At 36.0% G+C, this 20,944-nt stretch overlaps 1 protein-coding gene across 7 annotated transcripts in view; it reads left to right on the top strand.

Moving 5' to 3' along the window:
- Positions 1–6,942: 6,942 nt before the first annotated feature.
- Positions 6,943–20,944, top strand: part of LOC142344496 (mucin-like protein) — a 68,701-nt gene continuing 54,699 nt past the window's right edge. For 2 of the 7 annotated variants that reach the window (XM_075396176.1, XM_075396170.1), the window contains exons 1-2: positions 7,450–7,503; positions 7,912–8,541. In XM_075396176.1, coding sequence (XP_075252291.1) covers positions 7,488–7,503; positions 7,912–8,541 — 646 coding nt within the window. In that variant the 5' untranslated portion in view covers positions 7,450–7,487. Of the gene's footprint in view, positions 7,272–7,449; positions 7,504–7,911; positions 8,542–20,944 lie in introns of those variants that run through there. The other 5 variants (XM_075396175.1, XM_075396172.1, XM_075396171.1 and 2 more) reach the window with 5 other exon arrangements.

The raw sequence follows: 20,944 nt of genomic DNA, 5'->3' as shown, positions 1-20,944 counted from the left end.
ATTTTTAATATTTTAGAATGTGGAAAATTATTGTTTAAATATGAGTTACTCGAAAACGAGACGCTTGAGATATTTTTTACAATTACCTTATAGTAATAAAAGGTATTTAAATAAGAACTCATTTGAATATAACTACTGTTTGTGATGGTTTGCACTTTGGCGAAAATTACTTTGTGTAGACAATATTCATGAGCTTTTTAAATCGATGTATTTTCGAAAAGAATAGTCTTTTTTCAGCAATTCAAGGGGAGCTTCTATCACAAGCTATTTTTGTTTAGAATGAACTGCGTTGAAGTTGACAAATACACTTACTGTGAAGTGACTAAATTTTCCAAATTTGAGGGAATTTCTGACTCAGCTTGGTACGTTTTCTGCGGAATTATTGCGATTGCAATATTATTCTTCATAGCATTGTTTCTATTCCCTCAGCTTAAAATCCCAATTTTCCTAATTCCACAACTTATCAAATCTAATTGGAGAGCTCTGAAAAATGGTGACATTTATCATTCTGACGAAGTTCGAGATTTTGAAACTTCGAGGTCGACACAAGAAGAATTTATGCTCGCTTTTGAAGATATTCCTCAAACACGCGATAAGTTACCGAAACCATGTTGTTTTATTTATTACAGCACATTTCCTGCCAAAGTTACCATTTTTATCACAATGATGATAGCTTTGATGCCATTACTCCGTTTTTTGCTCATTCCGCTTGATGTTTTTTTCGACGTGGTTTATTCGCATTATTATTTAGGAGGAAAATGCTTCATTTCAGTTTTAAAATTTTGGTTTTTGAAATTGTTTTAATGTTGAAATCTCAACAAGAGATTCCTGTTACTTTAGATATTCAAAACAATTTAGAATCATTTCTACAAAATTGTCGATGAAATTGGTTATAAGTTTCTTGGTTCACTAAGACAAGGCAAACAGTCCTGCCCATTGCCATTGCAGTCACATCCCTGGGGCTTCTAAGGAAAGAGGTCTAAGAAAACTCATAGTCGCTTCTGTCTTATGCAAACTTTTTTTGGCTATCTATTTGATAAGATTTTTGGATTTGAAGTCTACGTCGTTCGAGCGTGGAAAATAAAATCTTCTAGTATTTCGCTTAACTTTTTATACAAGAATTTTTATTTTTCACCGCTTTGTGGATGACTATTATTAGCACACTTTTATAGCAAAAGTTTTTAACACATTATGAGAAGCCGCGTGATTGTAAGTTAATTTTTATGTGGTTGTTAATCGTATGGGTGTGGAAATGGAAAAGCATCGAAATTTTTTAGGCACTTTTTTTTTAAATTTCACTGTAACCAATCAATTTTGTGTAATGTTCTGATTAAAAAATAGGGTAGTCTTCTTGTTCTCAAATTTGCTCACCTTTTTAAAACATTACTTTATTTATCGTAGACCGACCTTCAACAAGCAAACAAACATGTATTATTTTTGCAGAAGTGAAGCATAAACTAATTTTCAGGAGGATTGTTAGACCCAAACATTTACCTTGAAATATTTAATGGCTACTTAATATTATTCTTTTCCTGTATTAATATACTTTTCAGTCCTTTTATTCTCCATGCTCACATGAAAAATGTCGCCCTAAAAATAGGAGGCAAGTCACACAGAAGTTTTGGATCTTTATTATTTTACCGATTCTTTCTGGCCTGTGAAATGATTATGGTCGATTATCCTCAGATGGTTCTGCAGTATGTTCTAGTTGACATGCTGGTCACAGAGAAGATTATTTGGTGGCTTCTGATTAAAGATTTTGTGAAATGTTTGAGTTATTTTGCGAGAATTGTTGTTTATTTCACAAATTGTTGTGGACACGATCGACAATTGTTGTCTGACCTGAAATGCGGTTGCAAAGAATCTGTGGGCAAATTGGTTAAGCAGTTTTTGCTCGTCTGGTTGACGTGTTTGGAGATCGCAATGGGAGTTCTGGTTCTCGCTAAAACAGGAATGTTGTTAGCAGTAATTTATAAAATTCAAACAAACGTCGGAGCAACGAGTAGATGGGCTCCTTATAGACCCCCCACCCCCCCCCCCCCCACACACACACAAAGCGCCACGACACAACTCACGCGAAAACATTTCAGTTGAATTATTAAATATGGAGGTCATAACAGCACTTGGGAGAGAGTTGAGGACAAACAAAGAGTTGAGGACAAACAAAGAGTTGAGGACAAACAAAGAGTTGAGGACAAACAAAGAGTTGGGGAAAAACAAAAAGGGCGTTATAAAAAAATATTCTGAAACTGATATCCAGACAGCAAGTGATTCTACTCAAGCTGAATAGGCACAAATATTTTCGGAATCATAACCCCTACTTTTTTATGTTGGGGTGGGGGGGGGGGGTTACAAAGCCGAAATCCGATAAGAAAAAATAAAAAAGTATTCTGCAACCAACTGATTTTTAATTTTTCATTTTTAGTGAGCCATGAAAAATTTTACCAAATGTTTTAATAACATTCCGCGCGAGTAGTTGGAAAAGTATGTCATTTTGTCAGCCCCGGGTTTGAGAGGTCATGTCTGGACGTCAATACCAAAGGACAACTTCAGAACCAGTTTTTGGTCAACAGCAGCCTTTCTGATCGAAACTTGGATTGGGATTGTTTCCGCGCCTGCGATATGCCCTTCGCTATATCAGCTATCGCATTCCAAGCTGTTTTCCTATTCCCACTTGCCCTTTTTGTAACAATTCTCGTCATTGTTGGGGTTTTGCTGGCATCTGTTTGCTTCTTTGTGTGTTTCTGCGCATTTTGTTTTGGGCTCAGCTGTTTCCCGAATGCAAACAGTGACGTTGCCAGACGTGCCCAGAGAGCGGGCGAAGCAGCCGGGTTTGCAGCCCTGGCACTTATCGGGGTGTTTGGCGGTGGTGGATAAAACAGGAACTTAAACTTAATCATTGAAAACCGAACTATCTTAAAGAGTGAAAGTAGGGAACTGTTCTATTTCGACACCCACTCGAGTGACATTACATTTTATACACAACGACGATCAAGTGCTATTTAAACTTATAGTTATATAGCTTGGAACTGTTTCCTTTCCTCGCTCCCGGGCCGAGGATTTTCCCCTAAAATAGCGGCTTCATTACAGCTTATTAGGGAAAAAATTTTAAAAACTTTGGGTATTGGCGTAATGACGGTTAGTTGAGCTTTGCTATGCTATTAGAAGAGAAGATGTTTATAGAACAAAACAAGGAAAAACTTCTCAGTTAGTTTTGGCCAAAAATTGCTCGCTTTTTGCTCAAAATTCGGTTGTTTGTTGGATATTTTTTTTAATATTGCAGCACTTTTCAAAAATAATTTTCACAGATTCAGTGCATATGTTGCATAACTCTCCGCTTTCACACACTTCCACACCCAGAACAAAGATTGTAATAAAAGTGGACTAATGAGGGTAATCATAGTGTATTCTTAGGAGTGTAATAAGGGTCAACTAAATATTGGAGAAGAGTGTTAAAAATGTGTAATTTCCTCAAAATTAAGCTCTTACACTCCTTTTCCTGCTAATTAAGGGTAGAATTGGTTTTAAGCCCTTATTCTTGCTTAATAATGGTGGAATACGGGTGAACGCCTCGGCCCGGGCGAGAAATGATCATCTATAATTGATATTTTACGCATTAGGCTTAAAGATTAGTCTCACCACCTATCAGACTATACAGAGGACTATCAGAGCTTAATGATCCCTATTACCCAGATTGAGGAGACACAGCAAAGTAACCTCTGATCAGACCATTTCTAGACTTTGCCTTCTGTTAAGATCATCATGCGACACAAGAAACAATGCGTTTTGTGTACGACTGTAGCCGTCTCTGATCAGACGTTGCCACTCCCAAGCGGACTCTGATCAGACCATACCTTGCCCTTTGACCACCTCCTCATTCTTTAAACCTGCTCAATGTACTTAAAAGTTATTTCTTAAAACATGCAACTTCCACCTGCAGGATACCACAAATGGTACGTCATAATGGAGTCATTTTCCCGATTTTTGTTGCCAGTATATGAGGAACGTTAAGACCTTTTTTGACCAAAATTAGGTAAAAAACAACCTTACTTGAACAATATTAAGCATGAAAAGAACCTCCTGACATCAATTGTGTATGTTAAACTTTCCCTGGCTAAAATTAGTTGTAAAAAGCTTTTCTTTGACCAATATTGCGTACGAAAAGACCTTCCCTGGCCAAAATTTAGACTGAAAAGGCCTCTGCCTACCAATGTTTAATTTGGGAAGACTTTCCTTGACCAATATTAGTTATGAAAAGACCTTCCCTGTCCCATATTAGGCATGACCTTCCCCGATAAACATCGTGTATGCAATGACCATCTTTTACCAAAATTAGGTATGCCAAATCTTCATTGGCCAAAATTAAGTATAAGAATATTTATCTCTGCAATATTTATCTCTGTACAAAAGGCCTTCCTTGAATAATAGTAGTTATGAGCAAACTTTCACTGAACAATATTCGGCAAGAAAAGACCTTCGCTGACCATAATTATTTATTCGAAAACCGTCCGTCATCAATATTAGGTATGAAAAGAACTTGGCAGAGCAAAGAGTTTTAAAATAATCTTGCTTGAGTACTATTAGAGATGAAAACAGTATTTTTGAACAAAAAATGTTATGATTTGTAATGGATTTCACGAGGTGTTTCAATAGGCTTGGATTTGTTTGAAACTTTGATTTTAAAATCTTAATTTGATACTAATAAATTTTTATTGTCAAACCGTAGGTTGTGGGAAGTTTGCAGACTAGAAGCAATTTCTAATTAAGCTATTATTCAAACGTTTTGCCGAGATTTAAGAGTATTTCCCAGAAAGTATTTCATGACTAGTATTGAAGAGCAGTTTACAAAAAATGACCTTACATCATTTTGAAATTTTAAATTGTGTTCTCTGTTTTTTTGTATGTTAATCAAACCTTCACATTTAACAAAGCTATAGCACTCCCATCTAAAGGAATCGAATAAAATTTATTTATAAAAATTAAATTGGAACTGCATTTACGATTCAAATATTTAAAAACATCAAAAAAATTTCAACTGATATCATACAAAATAGGGAAACTATCCTTCACTACAAATAAGTTAAAACTACCTTTGACTGCAAAAAAATGGATGCATCACATCTGACCTAATTTTTTTTTACTTTAATAGAGTTTTCGCCTTAATTTAAGTCGGATATAGTAGGTGTAGAAGTTTTTTGGTGTGATGCGCTTGCAATAATTAAAAAATTGTCACAAAATGATGCCAAGGGTAAAAGTTCTAGTGATTTTTCAGAAATTCATGGGCAAAAATGTTTTTGTAACACGTAGTCAAACAACGAATTCGGTAACCAGATCGTTATCCCGGGCGATAGAATGAATGTAATATATTTTTTCAAATTAAATTATTGTAGAAAACAACAAAAAGAAAAAAAAATGGTCAAAAACAAAAATTAATACATTATTTCAGAGCGTCAGAATTTTTTAATTTTCACAGCGTCGGCAAAAATTGACTAAATTAGAACGTTTTACTAAAAGAATATACAAAACATGTTGAAAGCAATCAACGATGACATTAAAATATAAGGTAACAAATCGAACACCAAATTTTCAATATAAGTGCCATTTTTTTGTAATATTGCTCTAAAATGAGTTCTGCTCCTTTAATCTGTTATTCAGTTGCCTTTAGGGAATTTGAAATGCTATTTTCAATTGAAAAAAATAGTTAGTGCATAAGTTTTTATGTATTAGTGATGGATGGAAGTCAACCGGTGTAAAGAAATAGCGACAAGCCCTGGAAAACTATTTGAAGAACTGAAAGAGTTAAAATCTGGCTATCAAGTTCTATTTTACGAAATTGATCAGAAAATTGGTCATTAGACAGCATTTCATACTTTTTTAACAACTTATATCAGACAAAATAACAGAAAAGAGCCAGAACTGACCAAAGACAAACTATCACAGCAAATTGTTTTACAACAAATTTTATAGGGCTCATTGAATTAATTGGATAGAAAACAACCTGCAATTAGTAAAAATAGCGATATGTAGAAATGATATGTATGAGATTTGTCAACAATGCAAATACGAGATTGAGTAACAAATAGAACATTAAATGCTGGCTAATAGAAAAAAGTTCTTGTGGACCACTAGATACTTTATAAGACTTGCCGCAAAAAGTGCAGGACATTGTAACAAAAGTTGCTGTCAATATTTAACAAAGTTGCATTTTTAAAAAATCAGACATCAAGATTTCAAAGTCAAAAACCCACGAATTAACACCCAAAGCGAAAGTTCATTTTACCTCATTAAGAAGCCAGGTGAGAGACAAGTCAAGTGGGAATCAATGACAGTGCTGGAAGGAATAAGATCGAAATTCAGACACCCACTAAAAATTTTTCAAAAGAAATTGTGTTTAAATTTATGAAGCCTAAAAGTTGCCTATTATGGGCCCACACAGTTGCAACCGTTGGAACAAAAGTAATATCTTTCAACAGGATTCGTGATCAATTCAAAATAGGCAAACAGAATTTCAAATAAGATCACATTATCAAAATCTGATTTTCGATCTAAGTTGAGCACGAAAAAATTCACGACACAAAATGTTTTTTGCCTCCCGGATCATGAAATGTTGAATTACAAAAATGGTCCGAGAGTAATCTCTAATCATTGTATGTCTGATCCAATAGCTTTTAGTGATATCGACTTTATCTTTTATAACAAACATTAATTTCTTAGTGTGTAGCCCTTTTTTGGTGACCAGTCGTAAAAAATATTGAGTTCTTTTGCGGTTTTTTTATTTACTCCGAACCTGTCTTAAAGAGTTTTCTACGGATCTAATTGGGCATGTGATTTTGTCCAAAAGCTGCCCGTTAATGGATAACAAGTTATAAAAGGCAAAGTTGCCCATTTTGAATAACCATTTCGTTTAGCAAGTCAAATAGTATCTTAATACGTGCGACATTTAATTTGCCTAAGATATTACCAAGCTGAGCTCTGAAATGATAACGGTACTGTAACCTTTGTTATCCGTGTTGTAAATATTCGGCTTCTGATAGTTCTGTGAGACCATTATTAATTGATTGCTTTCATTGACAATTGTTTGGTTGCCCATTTTTGATAGTTGCCTGGGTTGACATTTCCTAGTATTCGTACAAGAATCATAGACAATGTCCCATGATTATACAAATCATTGATTATTTCTTATAGGAATAGCTTTGGTTCTTGAAATTAAATTCCAACCGAAAGAACGGACCCTTTAACATTAATCTGCCTTGTTTACCTAGAATAGTCAAGTAGGGGTTTATTTTTTCCATCGGGTTTTTTCTTGGGCGTATTTTGACTTGTGGTATTTCTCTTCGGTGTTTGTTTATCTCACAATTGGGTCCAATTTTTGCGTGAGGGTTTTATTTCCGAAATAGGATATCCGTACCAGGATATCATAAAAAGAGAAAAACAATTTTGAACGCCAGGAAACGTTTTCATGGGTATTGCATTACCGGGATTTTTGTATGAGAGTCAGCCAAGGTTCTAAACTGATAAACGGTTGCGGAAATAAACCCCCACGGATAAAAACCCCCACTTTGTTTTAAATAGGAAATAAACCCCCACGGAAATAAACCCCCACGGAAATAAACCCCCACGGAAATAAACCCCCACGGAAATAAACCCCCACTTTACTATTAAAGAGCTGCGCATTTAGCGCGTTTGGCCATGCCTCAGCGTCCCGTGGGACTTGATATGAAACTATATCACAACCGAACAAATTATCACAACCGAAATTCAATTTTAAAATGGGGGTTTTTTTCCATGGGGGTTTAATTCCGTGGGGTTTTTTTTCCGTGGGGGTTTATTTCCTATCTAAAGTTAAGTGGTTTTTTTTCCGTGGGGGTTTATTTCCTAGACCCACTGATAAAAAATAAAAATTACTTCTAGTTTTGGAGAGGATGGCAGCTTGGATTGAGCTCATAATGTTTTCAGCAATTGGTCTTGGTTTTTCATTTGCCACCCTTTTGCTGGATTACGGCCCACATATTGATGGTTTGAACCCGAAAACTGACGATGGCTGTGGGGCACAGATCACTCTAAATTCCCCTTTCAATTTTTACGGTGCACAGTATTCGAGTTTTTGGGTGTGCAACAATGGGTTTATTTCGTTTTCTGGAGCGAAGTCAACATACATACCCGACCCGTTTCCTATAGAAGACATTGCAATGATTGCTGCATTTTGGCAAGACCTTGACAATCGACCGGGCAGCTCATCTGATTATTATAACAAAATCTATTGGCGAGTTGACTCATCTATGGCGACCAGAAGAGATCTATCAGCAAAAACAACCACGTATTTATCTGATCGAAACTTTTTTCCATCATGGGTAATTGTTGCAACATGGTACAGAGTTGGGTATTTTTCACAAAATATTGACATGTTGAACACCTTTCAAATTGCACTGGCTTGTGAAAAATACAGATACTGCTATGCTTTTTTGAGTTATGATCAACTTCAATGGACTAAAAGAGACCGAGATGAAGTTCACGCACAGGCGGGCTTCAATGATGGAAAAAGTTAGCCATTTTGAATTTAATCCGTAGTTTTGTCCACAGGATTATGAAATTAAACTGAAAAACAGCCAAATGGTTTGAATATCCGTAACGTTTGGCATATGGAAACAATTGTATTAGGTAATTCGATTTGAAATTGATAAAACAGCAGTAGTAATGTTATTTACTGGGAATTTAACGGGGGGGGGGGAGGGGGGGGACAAAAAAGGGGTACTGGGAATTTAACGGGATGGGACTTTTGTCCCACCCCGTGAAACTCCCAGTAACACTTTTTTGTCCCACCCCGTGAAATTCCCAGTAACGCTATTTTGTCCCATCCCGTGAAAATCCCAGTAACACTTTTTTGTCCCACCCCGTGAAACTCCCAGTAACGCTATTTTGTCCCATCCCGTGAAAATCCCAGTAACACTTTTTTGTCCCACCCCGTGAAATTCCCAGTAACACTTTTTTGTCCCACCCCGTTTAATATATAAATTGTTCAGAAAGCATGTTCATGAATGTTATTCTCTCGAACGTTCCTTTCCTTTCACAGCATTTCACTTTACTTTCCATTTTGTTTTTTTAACATTTTCCAGTTCAAAGCTGGAAATCAATAAAACACTCAGTTTTGTTTATTGTACCGCCGTTTCTTGTTTGTACTTAGCACTCGGTTTTCATCAAGTGTTGAATGATATCTCTAAAAGTGCCCTCTGCGGCTCCAAACAAATACAAATTACTTTTAAATATCTATTAACAGGGCTCAGTTTAGCCTGGGCGCAAGATTTAAAGAACAAAAGAAACGAAACAAACTGGGTTGCAGAAATGGTTAAGTCATAACTATAAGTCACTATATGACGTACTCAACAGTTCTTTTTATAATTAAGGAATACAATACTCGTGTAAGCTGAAATGAGAATAAAATATACAGTATTTGCTTAATTAGACGAAGAGTCACTTTCAAATAAACGTGTGCGTTTGCGTTTTTTTTCGAGGGGGGGAGGGTTAATTGCTTCTGGTGACTCCTTGGCCTCTGATAAAATGAATTCGTTTCTATCCGGAGTTGAGCTGTCCGGTAAAATATCAGAGGAAATATCCTCCAGCTCGGAGAGTGAATATTGGCGTTGAAGGAAACCCCAGTCAACTGGAGTTAAACTTTTATTGATATCGCTTGCACTTGAAACTCGTTGTGGAGTGCTTGAATTAAGATATTCAACTCTTTCCACAACAGAAGATATACCCCTAAGATCTGTTGCCCAGCTCATATCGTTTAAAATTTGAAGGTATGCGGAGTGCTTGAATTAAGATATTCAACTGTTTCCCCACCAGAAGATATACCCCTAAGATCTGTTGCCCAGCTCATATCGTTTAAAATTTGACGGTAGAAGAAATCCTCGGCTAATTCGAAATGACCATAGGGCAGTGTTGTTACCCCGTTTCCAAAAATATAACGCTTGTCATCGTAACAAGAAAGACAGATTTAATTGATTCTTGTTGTGTAAATTTAATGACATTTAGAACTTATCCGGTAGTTGAGAGCCCTTTCGGTGGCCCTGTTGTTCAGCACTTCCTCGAACTTTTTGTGACTGAATAGAGTTTGAGCAGGCTTTGTGATACCCTTCATACTTTTCTTCTGTCCCCCTGAAAGTAAAGTTTTCATAAGATACATTTAACATTAATTTTTTCTTCAAAACCAAATTTTCTCCACTAAACTGCTTTTACGCTTACTGAGCTTAGTTTTATCAACCTTGTGGAATTTTATGTCCACTTTTTTGGAAAAAAGGCTTAATGTACTTACCCAACGACAAAATAGAGTACATTTTTGCTTTCAGTCCCACAAACCCAACCATTGGCAATCCATGTAACTCATCTTTAAATTTAAGTACTTTCTTCTGATTTTCTGTGCTACAGAGTTTAGACGACTCTGAATAATTTGAAAAATCAAACTCATCGACTAGCTCAAGATTTTCCTCAAGATTTTTGTACAGATCTTCAGTTGAAATTTTATATGTTAACGAGTCCGTATCACTGTAAAGAAGCGTACAGTTGAAATGTTGTTTCATTAAAAGATAATGGAATCGGAACATATACATTTTAGACAAGTCTAAAATTGACACTCCAAAAATTCTAGGCTTCGTCCAGTGAATAGTAGTATTCCTAGTCGTAACTAGAGCAACATTAGATTCGATGGTTTTGAAGGATATGAAATTGTGTTTTAAAGTTTTCTCCAATAAATCGTCTTCGTCTCTAACAACAAAAACACTCATTCGGTTTCTCAGACCTTCGCATGTTTTTCCATACACGCTATTCACCATTAACTTATAGAAGTTTTCCTCAAACTTATTTGATGCTTGAGCTCTTCGTTGACTATTAAGCTCAACATACGGAGTCATCCAGCGTGACTGATCAAACTTCAGAACTTGATGAATTTTTATCATCCTTAGGCCCAGCTGAACATAAAATTGGAGCGTCAAGTAGTGTAAAACGTAGTTGCGTTTTTTGTCGTAGAGCGTTTGTAATTATTTATTGTTGTTCGGCACATTTTTACCCATCTTTTTGAGCAATTCTGTCTGATAATTGCTAAACCAACACGTTTTTACCGACTCTCTTGTTGGAGCGAGTGGGAAATCACTGTGTTCAGTGTGGAGCTCTTGAGGGTACTCCAAATCTGCTTCGACTATATATCCCACTTGTAAATCACTGGGCGTCGTTAGGATCTGAGAGAGCTCGACTTGGTCGGTAAGTTCGAAATTTTTCTCAGGTAAGGGAAACTTTTGCATCACGCCGCCGTATAGGTTGTTGGCGTCTATCATGAAGCCAAATGTGTTTTCCGTTGATTCGTCAAAATTTTCCAAATACTTATTACTTGCATTGAATAGACGCTGCGAAAAGACCGAAGACATCCCTCCTCGTAAAAAGTTTTCTGGCATATCCAAATGCTCTCTTTCCGAGAACAGATCAATATCGGGCGAACAAGTTTTGAGTAACGCGTCTCCAGCTAGGTTAGGCGCTGAAAAATACTGGGCGCTATCTAGGCCATAACAATTTTAACATACCTTCCGAAACTGCTCAAAAAAAGCTGCTAGCAGAAGCGTATCGCTCGTTAAATACAAATCATGATAGTCGCCCAAATTTTGACAATGGAATTCTTCGAATACTTTTTTTGCGTGCTGGAGATTTTCAGTAGTCATTGTAACCTTTCCAACGCATAATGTATTGCCCCATTTGCTCAAAGGGGGAAGGTTTTTTCTTGAATACCTCAAATGAATTTATGTAGCTCTAGGGATAAAATCCTTTCTGCTCCAACAATTTGGTTTGGTTGTCACTGAATTTTTGAGCAAAATATTGTCTCACGATTTTGAAAGCGTCATCTGGTAAGAGAGAGACTAGTTTTTCCAAAGACACTCCCATGAAACGAAACGAATCTATAAACCTCATTTCTTCATACACGCCCACTTTCCAACCACTTTCGTTGATATAGTCGGTTATATGCACCCTTAAACACAAGCTGATGTACTTTTCGTCCGTTGTAGGGATACCACGTATCTGGTTTGAGGGATTACATTCATGTAATTGGAGACAGAGATGATGAAGATCATAGTTGCTCAAGTTTTGCGCTACAACTGTAGTGAAATCGAGCGCTCGCTTTTTCAGGTTGCATCTGCTATGCGCCCAACCGAGGAATTCTCCTGTATAATGGCAGTGGTCGAGAACTTTTGACTTGTCGTTGCTGATTTCGGTGGAAACACCAAACTGTTCTCCACAAAGCCAGCAATCATCCGAGTTCAAAGTTGTATCCACATTACCCTTGAAAAAACGATTTTGCTGTTTTTTGAAATGCATATCCCGGGCAACTTTTTCTAAGACTTTGAGAAAGTCTGAAATGCAATTTTCTGACCATTCCAGCTTGAACATTTTCTCTTGTTGTGTGTGCTGTTCTATAGCAACCAAACAGTATCCAGACGGAATGTGTTTTTCAACATCATCAGATCTACTAAGTAACGGATTGTTGCTTGCACTGACAACAGGCACAAGAATTGATTCAAGATCGAAATAGAGCACAATTGGTGCAAAATGTCGAGCTTGAAGATTATTGAACCGAAGTTTGACAGAATTTCCACTGGGCATTTTAATGACAGCTGACTCATGTTCACAACAAGTTTTTTGATGTTTTCGAAGTAATTTTTGTTTCTGCAGATGTGAAAGCAATTTCGACAGATTCGTTGGCGTTGGTCAACTGTTCTGCCACGTACTTTTTGGGCCAATCGACAGAGATCTGTTATCAGTACATAGTGAAATTGGTTACCATCGCATAGAAGTAACAGATCTATGATAAAGTCTTGGTCAACTCGCTTTGATATTCTGAACGGTACCAACTCTTCGTTCTCGTTTAATCTAAATAAAACAAGGTTGAACTTTTTTTTACGTGAGTTGGAAAAAAAAATCAGTTTTGCATTAGTGCGAGTTTGTTTAACTGTTTTTCAAGGTAAGTAAAGAAAAGAAAAGAAAAAATACTCACCGAAAGACGTTGACTTGTACGTTGTTCTCGTTCTCAAAGATTCCATTCTGGTCTGTTGGCATTGGTATTTGATATGAACCGTGTGCTTGGTGAGCATTTGGGTTTGATGAACTGTAGAGATTTGAACTCGTTTTCATTCGCCATGTTGTGCTATTATTCACAAAGACGGTCCAAAATGGTTGTGGTATGCTGCTGTAAAGCAATAGAGGAAGCAGTTAGGATCTCCAGGGTTTCTTATATTAAGAAGCGACCGTTCTGATTGAAACTTTGTTGGCAAGGCGATGTACGTCCCATGTCTAATAGGAGCAAATCTTGCTAGTTTAACTTCGAATGAGTTCACCATCCTAAATCTCCACCCACTTCCGTTTGAAGTGAATGAGAAAATTCTATTCATCATTCGGTCCAACTTCGTATTGAACTGGTCTTCACTTAACCCCTCACTGGGGTAAATTAACAACATATCAGAGTTAATAAAGAAATCGATTTCCTTTGCTTCCTCTTCTTCATCTTCAGACTCTTTCCTCATTGTAATGTGAGCCACCAGTTGAACTTTTTGCGGTCCAACTTTGGTCTTCTTGTCCACGATTTTATCAATATTGGGCTTCTGATCCATCACGTATTCCAAAAAATCCTGCTCTACTCTTGCTGCCGGAAGCTTCACAGTTTTCAAGTTACCCTTTATACCCGCACTAGTTGGAAGTGGCCCGCTGTACCCTTTAGCATCCCAAGAGGGTAGTCCATGAAGAATTTTCATATGGTCATCATATTCGTTTCTTTCTGAGAATGCTTTTCTACAGTAAGCACAGTGACTGATTTTCCTGCCTCCATGCTTTAATCGTGAGTGTTGCGTCATACCCGCAAGAGAGGGCGACTTAAAGCCGCAATAATTGCAGGTGAACGTTTTGTTGTTTGTTGGCATGTCATGAGCCGTAGCTTGATGGCGTCGTAAACTTCGCTTTCCATCAAAATTTTGGTGCAAATTGAACACTGTTCCTGCATGATTGTTTAGGAAGGTTTTTCTGAGAGTACTTTCAAAGTAAGGCTTTACTTTAACAACGCAAAAGAACGAAATGAATTTTCCGTAGAACCCATTATTTGATGTCAGTTATACCAGATACTTTGAAATTGTCTTACGTCATAGACCTCACATACCAATTTCATGTTCACTAGCAATTATAAGCGTGTCACTTGTTTAAATTATGTGTTGAAGAGGTATAAGAAACCGGAAAGAGATCAAAGTGGCAAATTAGCGGCTCCCAAGAAAATGGTAAGCCAGAACTTTGATTTTTGTGTACCATAGAATAGGAACAGGAGGCAGAAGTGTGTGGAAGATTATAATGATCAAATCAAAAACCGTGAAATTGATTCCATTTGGTACGTTTATGAGTAAGCTCAAGAAAACGTAGACTCAAAAAATATTTACTCATTAGAATTGCTTTGAGCAGATTGTTGTAATGTGAAGACCGACAAAATTCTAATTTTGCTTTGTTTAACTGGGTTTAAAACGGTTTTATGTTCACTTTCATATTTGAATTGGAACTGGAAGTGGTTATAGAGCCGTAAGCACTCTCATAAAACATTATTTCTTGTCTTTTTAGTAGCTATGGAAGAACTAAGGATAACTTCTCTTTCCTTTCTTTGGAAGAAAAAGTGGGTGGAAGAAATTGTACTCAGTTATGGACGCGATCCCTTGTCACCTCGGCTAACTTCCCTAACCATAAGAATTGTCTTTGTTGACGATAGTCACCATTATGTTGAAACTGAAAGTGAGGAAAATTTTGAACTTCTTCAGTTCATTGCGGAAATTGTTCCTAACTTCAATGAATCTGATATAGAGCTTCAACGGTTCTTGGAATTGTTAGCTAATTACTACGAGTTTCCTTTCTGGTGGAACACATTCCCGGGCAATTTGATATAACATAACTTTGCAACATGAGACAATTTCTAGACTAATATTTGTAATATAGTGTTTAATTTGAAGTTTCAAGTATTATGTTATGCAATCATAATAATAACGTGAGCGTTTGGTTATGTGAAGCAAGAAACATCCTCTAAAATGTATGAGAACAAGAACTTCTTCCAAAAAAATGTTGGAAACTACTCGTTTTTTCTTGTCGTTTTGAGGACTTGTTTTTTGTCATTAAAAAGGCTACTAGGGAGTTAGCTTATAAGTCTGTGAAATGCTCAGGGCCAAAAGAGTTTTAAGAGCATGTATTGACTTGCGCATCAATAAAATGTTGTCCGAAAAGTTTTTTTCAGCAATTTTTTTATTATCAAAATAAAAAAAAATCGATATTCAAGAAAAAAATTTTAAAAATATAAAAAAAAATGAAATAAGAAGAAAAAAAGAATTGGAACCCTCTCTTTCATTAGTAACTGTCCAGGAGTAGGTCTAAAAGCAATCTAGGACTGCTGATTCAACCAATAATTTTTTTTTTCTAAAAATCTCATTATTGGACTAAAAAACTCTCAAAACTCAGTGAACAGTTTTTTTTTACCAAAAAAAGCTTTTTTTGAGATTTTGACCATAGAAAGGCCAAAACTTTTGAATTTTTTAAATGTTTTTATCGGTAATATCGATGAGACGGTACTTATTCAAAAATCGAAAATTTTTAAAAAAAGTTTTCTATCAGTTTGAAGTAGTCCGTTTGGTCATTTGACATGTACTTGATCATGTTTGAAGAAAATAAATCTTCAAAAAAGAAAAAAAATGATTTATTTGCGATTTTAAATTTTTGCATTAGAGCTCACAAATTTTTTCAAAATTCCGGTTTTTATCTTGAATTTTTTTGTGTTTTCATTAACAGCAACGGATAGCTTGGTGGCCTATCGGGTGCCAGCTAGTCAGACTACCACTCTGGTGTCCATAGAGTAGACAAAATCAGGTTTTTTAAATTTAGTAAGGCATTTTTTAAAGAAAAATAAAAAAAAAATTCCAAAGAAAAATTGTTTTTTAAACATTTTTCATTTAAAAAGAACATTAGACAAAAACAATTATGCGTAGCACGAAACCCCAATATTTTTTGGTTTCAGGAGACCACTAGCGGCCTTGTATTTAATGCCTCAAGAGAACAAATTTTCGTTAAGTTTCTTATATATGTTTTAATTATTTATTAAATTTTTAGGAGACGTTTTATTGAAAACTCTGGTAACTAGTGTCAATTTTTTTCGCTTCTAAAACCGCAAATAGATATTGCTAGCAAGGCGAAGTCCATTAATGAGAAAACTGGGGCGTTATATCATAATCAATTGAGTTTACAGAACAGAAAATAAATGTTTTACTAATGAGATCTAACTTTCATTCATTTCTGGTGTTTGTGAACAAAGCTGTTCTGGTTATTATTTGGAGTGTCAAAATATTAGAGTGAGTAACGTCCCTATGGACGTACACAGATATCTCCACACTAAAAGATATCCATTCTTACTGTATATCAGGCAACAAAATTTCTATTAACTTATAGTAAAAGCTCAAATCTAATGTAAAATAATTGAACAAGATTGTTTAATTTTCTCACCCAAAATCCATTCAGTATGCTAAAGACAACAAAGAAACTGTAAAAATTGACGTCAATGTACCCAAAGTATTAAATCAATACGAGCAGTGTGGAAAAATTTAAATCGTTTTGCAACACGAAATTCGTTTTTTTTTCAAGTTTGTATTTTGTGACAACTCGTGTTAATTGTTTAAAGTTTTCACTTCTTTGGTGCATAGCACAAAGCAACGGCAGGAGTAGCTTGGGTACTTGAGTCTGGTTCCACAGGTTCCACGCTTTTCGATGGAGGAATTGGTGTTGGCCGATAACTCTCGAAAATAGATGTTCAGGGCTTTCAATACTTTGCAGTTTCCAGAGGTTCTCGATGAGTTCCAGGTCTCTCCAATACCCTTCTTGATTTTCATAGAGCGCAATTTTTTTCAGATCGTAATCGTATAAAAATTTTCTAACGTTTTGATTGAGTACTTGAGGATCAAAATTGAACTCTCTAATATAACTGGTCACAAAATCGAGCGTGTATTGATGTCCTTTCATGAGGTCTTTTTCGAAACGGAATGACTGCACATAGTCAAAGATGACAACAGGCAGAGTCATGTGATTAACTGTTATCCATTCGTTCAGCGAAAACTCCTGCTGAAGTATCACCACGGACTCTTTTTTAAATGTTTCATAAGCAATAGTTCGCTTGTTGGAGCTTTGTTCTTCCTTCAAAATAATTACAATTGGCGACATTGTTCTTTATTTCTTTCTTGCCAAAATTTATCAAATACTTTGTGGTGCAGATAAAATTATAGGAAATGATCAAATGAAGAAATTATAAAGAGGGAGAGAGAGAGAGAGAGAGAAGGGGTTGTCTTGAAATGTGTTTTTTATTTGCAGCTGTAGGTTTCATTAGTTAGACTTGCAATAAAACTTTGTTTTTAATACCGAGACAACTTTCATGTACTTAACTTTGAACTTCTCTCTACCCCACGTTAAACACACATAGTTTCACTTTAATTGATATTAAAACCTTGTTCGGTGATACTCTGGCGGTTTCCGGCTTTACATTTGTAAGAGCGGTGATCTCATCTACCTAACTTTGAAGTTTTTAATAGCACATGTGAAACGCATGTGGTGTTAGTTAAACTGCTCTAAAGCAAGAACATAAATAAAAGGTTCGTTTTTGACTTTGAACACCTGATAAGAATCACACATTAAAAATAATTTAAAACTACCACTAGAGCACAAGATCACACACACACAAACAAACATACAAACACCTTGCAGCTTTTATTGATAGTATACGAAAGGAAGACCTCAATATTACTTGTTTCGAGTCTGTACGCTAAAACACCGTTCTTGGGACTTAATTATATACACATGTAGTTGAGAACCGCAAAAGAAATGGTTATTCTGCTTTATGTAACATGTAGTAATCGCTTGACGAAATCGCGTTTCAACTCATTATCTGATTCGATTCTTACCCTGACAGTTGAACAAATTAACCCTAAGTTAGTTCTTTGAATACAGAAAAAATGGATATGAAAAGCATAAATGAGAAAGATAGCGAATACTATGACTATTTTCACGAAGTCTCTAATTCAGAGAAAAGAGCTGTCGTGGCCAATGTAAAAACCTATGAAAAAACTGGAACCTACGTGACAATTATTCTGTTCAAGAGACGAAATGATTGTGACAATTTCAATCTCAATCAGAAGTTAACTCTTTCAATACTAGAGCCTGAACAGTTGACGGTACATTACAACAAAATTTTGCAGCAGCTTCAATCGACTAATTCTGAAAACAGCGAGGCAGCCGCTGAGAAAAAAGGTCGGAAACGAAGATTTTCTACAGAAAAATTAGAAGGCCGGATTTTTTTGCGAAAACAAGACGATGCGTCATTGAGCCTGGAAAAATAAAACAGACAATTTGGTACTTTTAATATTATTTTTGTGAACGAAGCTACAATGGTTGAGGCTATGTTTGAACGTTCACCTGACTATTTCCGAGTACATCACAAACAATTTCGCTTTTTTATAACAAATACTGAACTTGAGTTTACCAATAATACCACAACCATTACGAACTATGCTCACTCCATTCATTTTAATGATGATTTTTGTACTATTGCCAACCAGCATTTCCACGTTTTGTCTACTTTTGACGATATTCCCGCAAAAGTTTGTAAGAACCCAATAGAAGATTTTTATACTGTTCCATGTTTATATACCTGCTTCAACAACCTCTTCTACGGTTCAAAAAAACTTGGTTTACGCCGGCGATATAATTGAAAAGCTACTACAAGAAGTTGAGTACAACAACAAATACACAACTGGAAGCTCAAATTCGAAACGGAAAAAAAAGTTACCCGCAATTTGTTACAACATCAATCGAAGCGTTCAGACACAAACTGAATTGTTGCCTAATGAAACACTTATTCGTTTTTCTAGATTGTATAAAGGTGTGTGTACTATGCTGAATTTGCTGAAATTTTTGACATAATGAACAGTGGTTATGGTTCTCTGAAAATGAATAATGATGTAAATTTTGTAAATTTTGTAAAATTTGTGCTTGATACAAAAACTACACCTTGAAATTCAAACTAGAAATTCAAATACAAATAATTTTCTTGTTTTGCAAAAAAATGAGAAATTCTTCATAACATGTTTAGCAAACCGATTTAGATCATTGTCATTCATTTTAGAAATATACGGATAATTTAAAAACAATACATGAGCAATATATATACAAAAAGCACAAAAGTTTGAGTTTTCTTTTTGGACAGGCATTAGCCTAAAAATCTGTATCACTCTGTTATAGATTGTCAGCATTCTTTGATAAACGATTGAGTAGTTTTCAAGAGCTATTCCCAACGGATCAGCGAAGTATATAATGTTAGCGTGATTAGCAATTAGCAGCCAGTGGGTCCCAATAGAGTTCACAGCTGAAGCGTTCATGATCATGAAACTGTTTTTCGAAAGCTTTGGGAAAGTATTAGCAGCAAAAACCCCAACAAAATTGTTTTTCAAGTGCTTGCACCGTTGAATATAATCGTTAATTTGTGTGTTATCCAATGGTAGGGTAGCTGATGAGTGTGTTCTTCGTAACTTTTCTGTCACTCGTAACGTAAAAATTAGAGCTTCTTTCTCCTAAAAAAATTTCAAACTTATATTTGAGAGCCCGTTCAAAAAAAGTTCAACAGATATTGAGCAATTGGTAAGCTCTGGATTAATAAAATCGTGTGACGCCTCTTGTTTTGATGTTAAATCAAAAGCCATTATAAAATGATTTGGATATTTGTCGAGGGGTATCCCATGTCCTCCCTTATCCAAAAAATCGAGAGGTTCTAATGTGTGAAAATATAATCGCTGGTTTGTTAGTGTTGAAATCGGTGTTCCCACTTTTGGAAGACCATTGCGATAAATGACTACTTGATTAAGACCGAATTTCTGATAATGAAATGGCGTTGTTCTGTTAGTGCCCAGGAAAGCTTGATTTGATGTCATAGCAAAAATCATTCTCCTGATGGGTTCTTTTGAGAACACATTTTCTTGACGCCAGCTGTGAACACCAGTTATAGCGTGAAATGTTCGAGGTAAAACTTCAGTGTAACGGTAAACAGCAGGTGTTTTTTAAGTGTTCTCTCAATTTCTGTGAGAACAGGATCGGTTACTGTCGTTTTTCTCATATAAAGGTTGGCTTCTTTTAATTTTACCTTATAATGTTTATTGGACTCCGAAATAAAAACGAAAAAATTGTTAGATCTGCGATAAGATATTCGCAAAGTCACACCACCGATCAGGTGTTTGTCACAAGTTAAGCTATCACTAGCTGGTTTTCCTAACAAATTTGCTTCTTGAGATTTAGCTACAAGAGCTTTTCTTGCCCTCACGTTGTCAGCGAGACCATCTGCCCCATCAATCTTCGCAGGCTCATCTTCGTGATAGTAACCTTGACAAATTAACCATGTGTTTTTTGCAGTTTTACCTGAAGAAAATTCCGTCTCTATAGAAGCCTTATGTTCGTAATTCCCGTTAGTGTTGGAAATTTTTACTCAATTTGCAGAAACAGCGCAGTCTGTAAACAAAGAAAGCAACGCATTGTTACTAAAATACGGTGCATCTGTGTTTGCGGCATCAGCTCCCGTCCTCAAATCCGCGTCATTGGGCCGGGTAACTTTACACCTGATCTCTAGAAGAAATTTTTGTAGATCGATAAAATTGTTTCGGTCGTCCACTACTTCGAATTCAAGCATTGTGCCATCTGGAGAGTACGAGGGGCCTATTTTTTGCGTAAAAGCATTCTCAAAAGTTACCGAAAGAGTTTGTTTTTCAAATAGGCCCAACATTGTATGCGTCGTTTCGGCTGGTAATAAATTAGTATTCATTTTTAACTTTTGAGAAGAAGCTCGACCGACTTCTTACTACAAGAGACT

This window comes from Convolutriloba macropyga, chromosome 8 (assembly GCF_964194025.1).
Source record: "Convolutriloba macropyga chromosome 8, txConMacr16.3, whole genome shotgun sequence".
Taxonomy (NCBI): domain Eukaryota; kingdom Metazoa; phylum Xenacoelomorpha; order Acoela; family Convolutidae; genus Convolutriloba; species Convolutriloba macropyga.
This window is presented reverse-complemented; position numbering and strand designations above follow the sequence as displayed.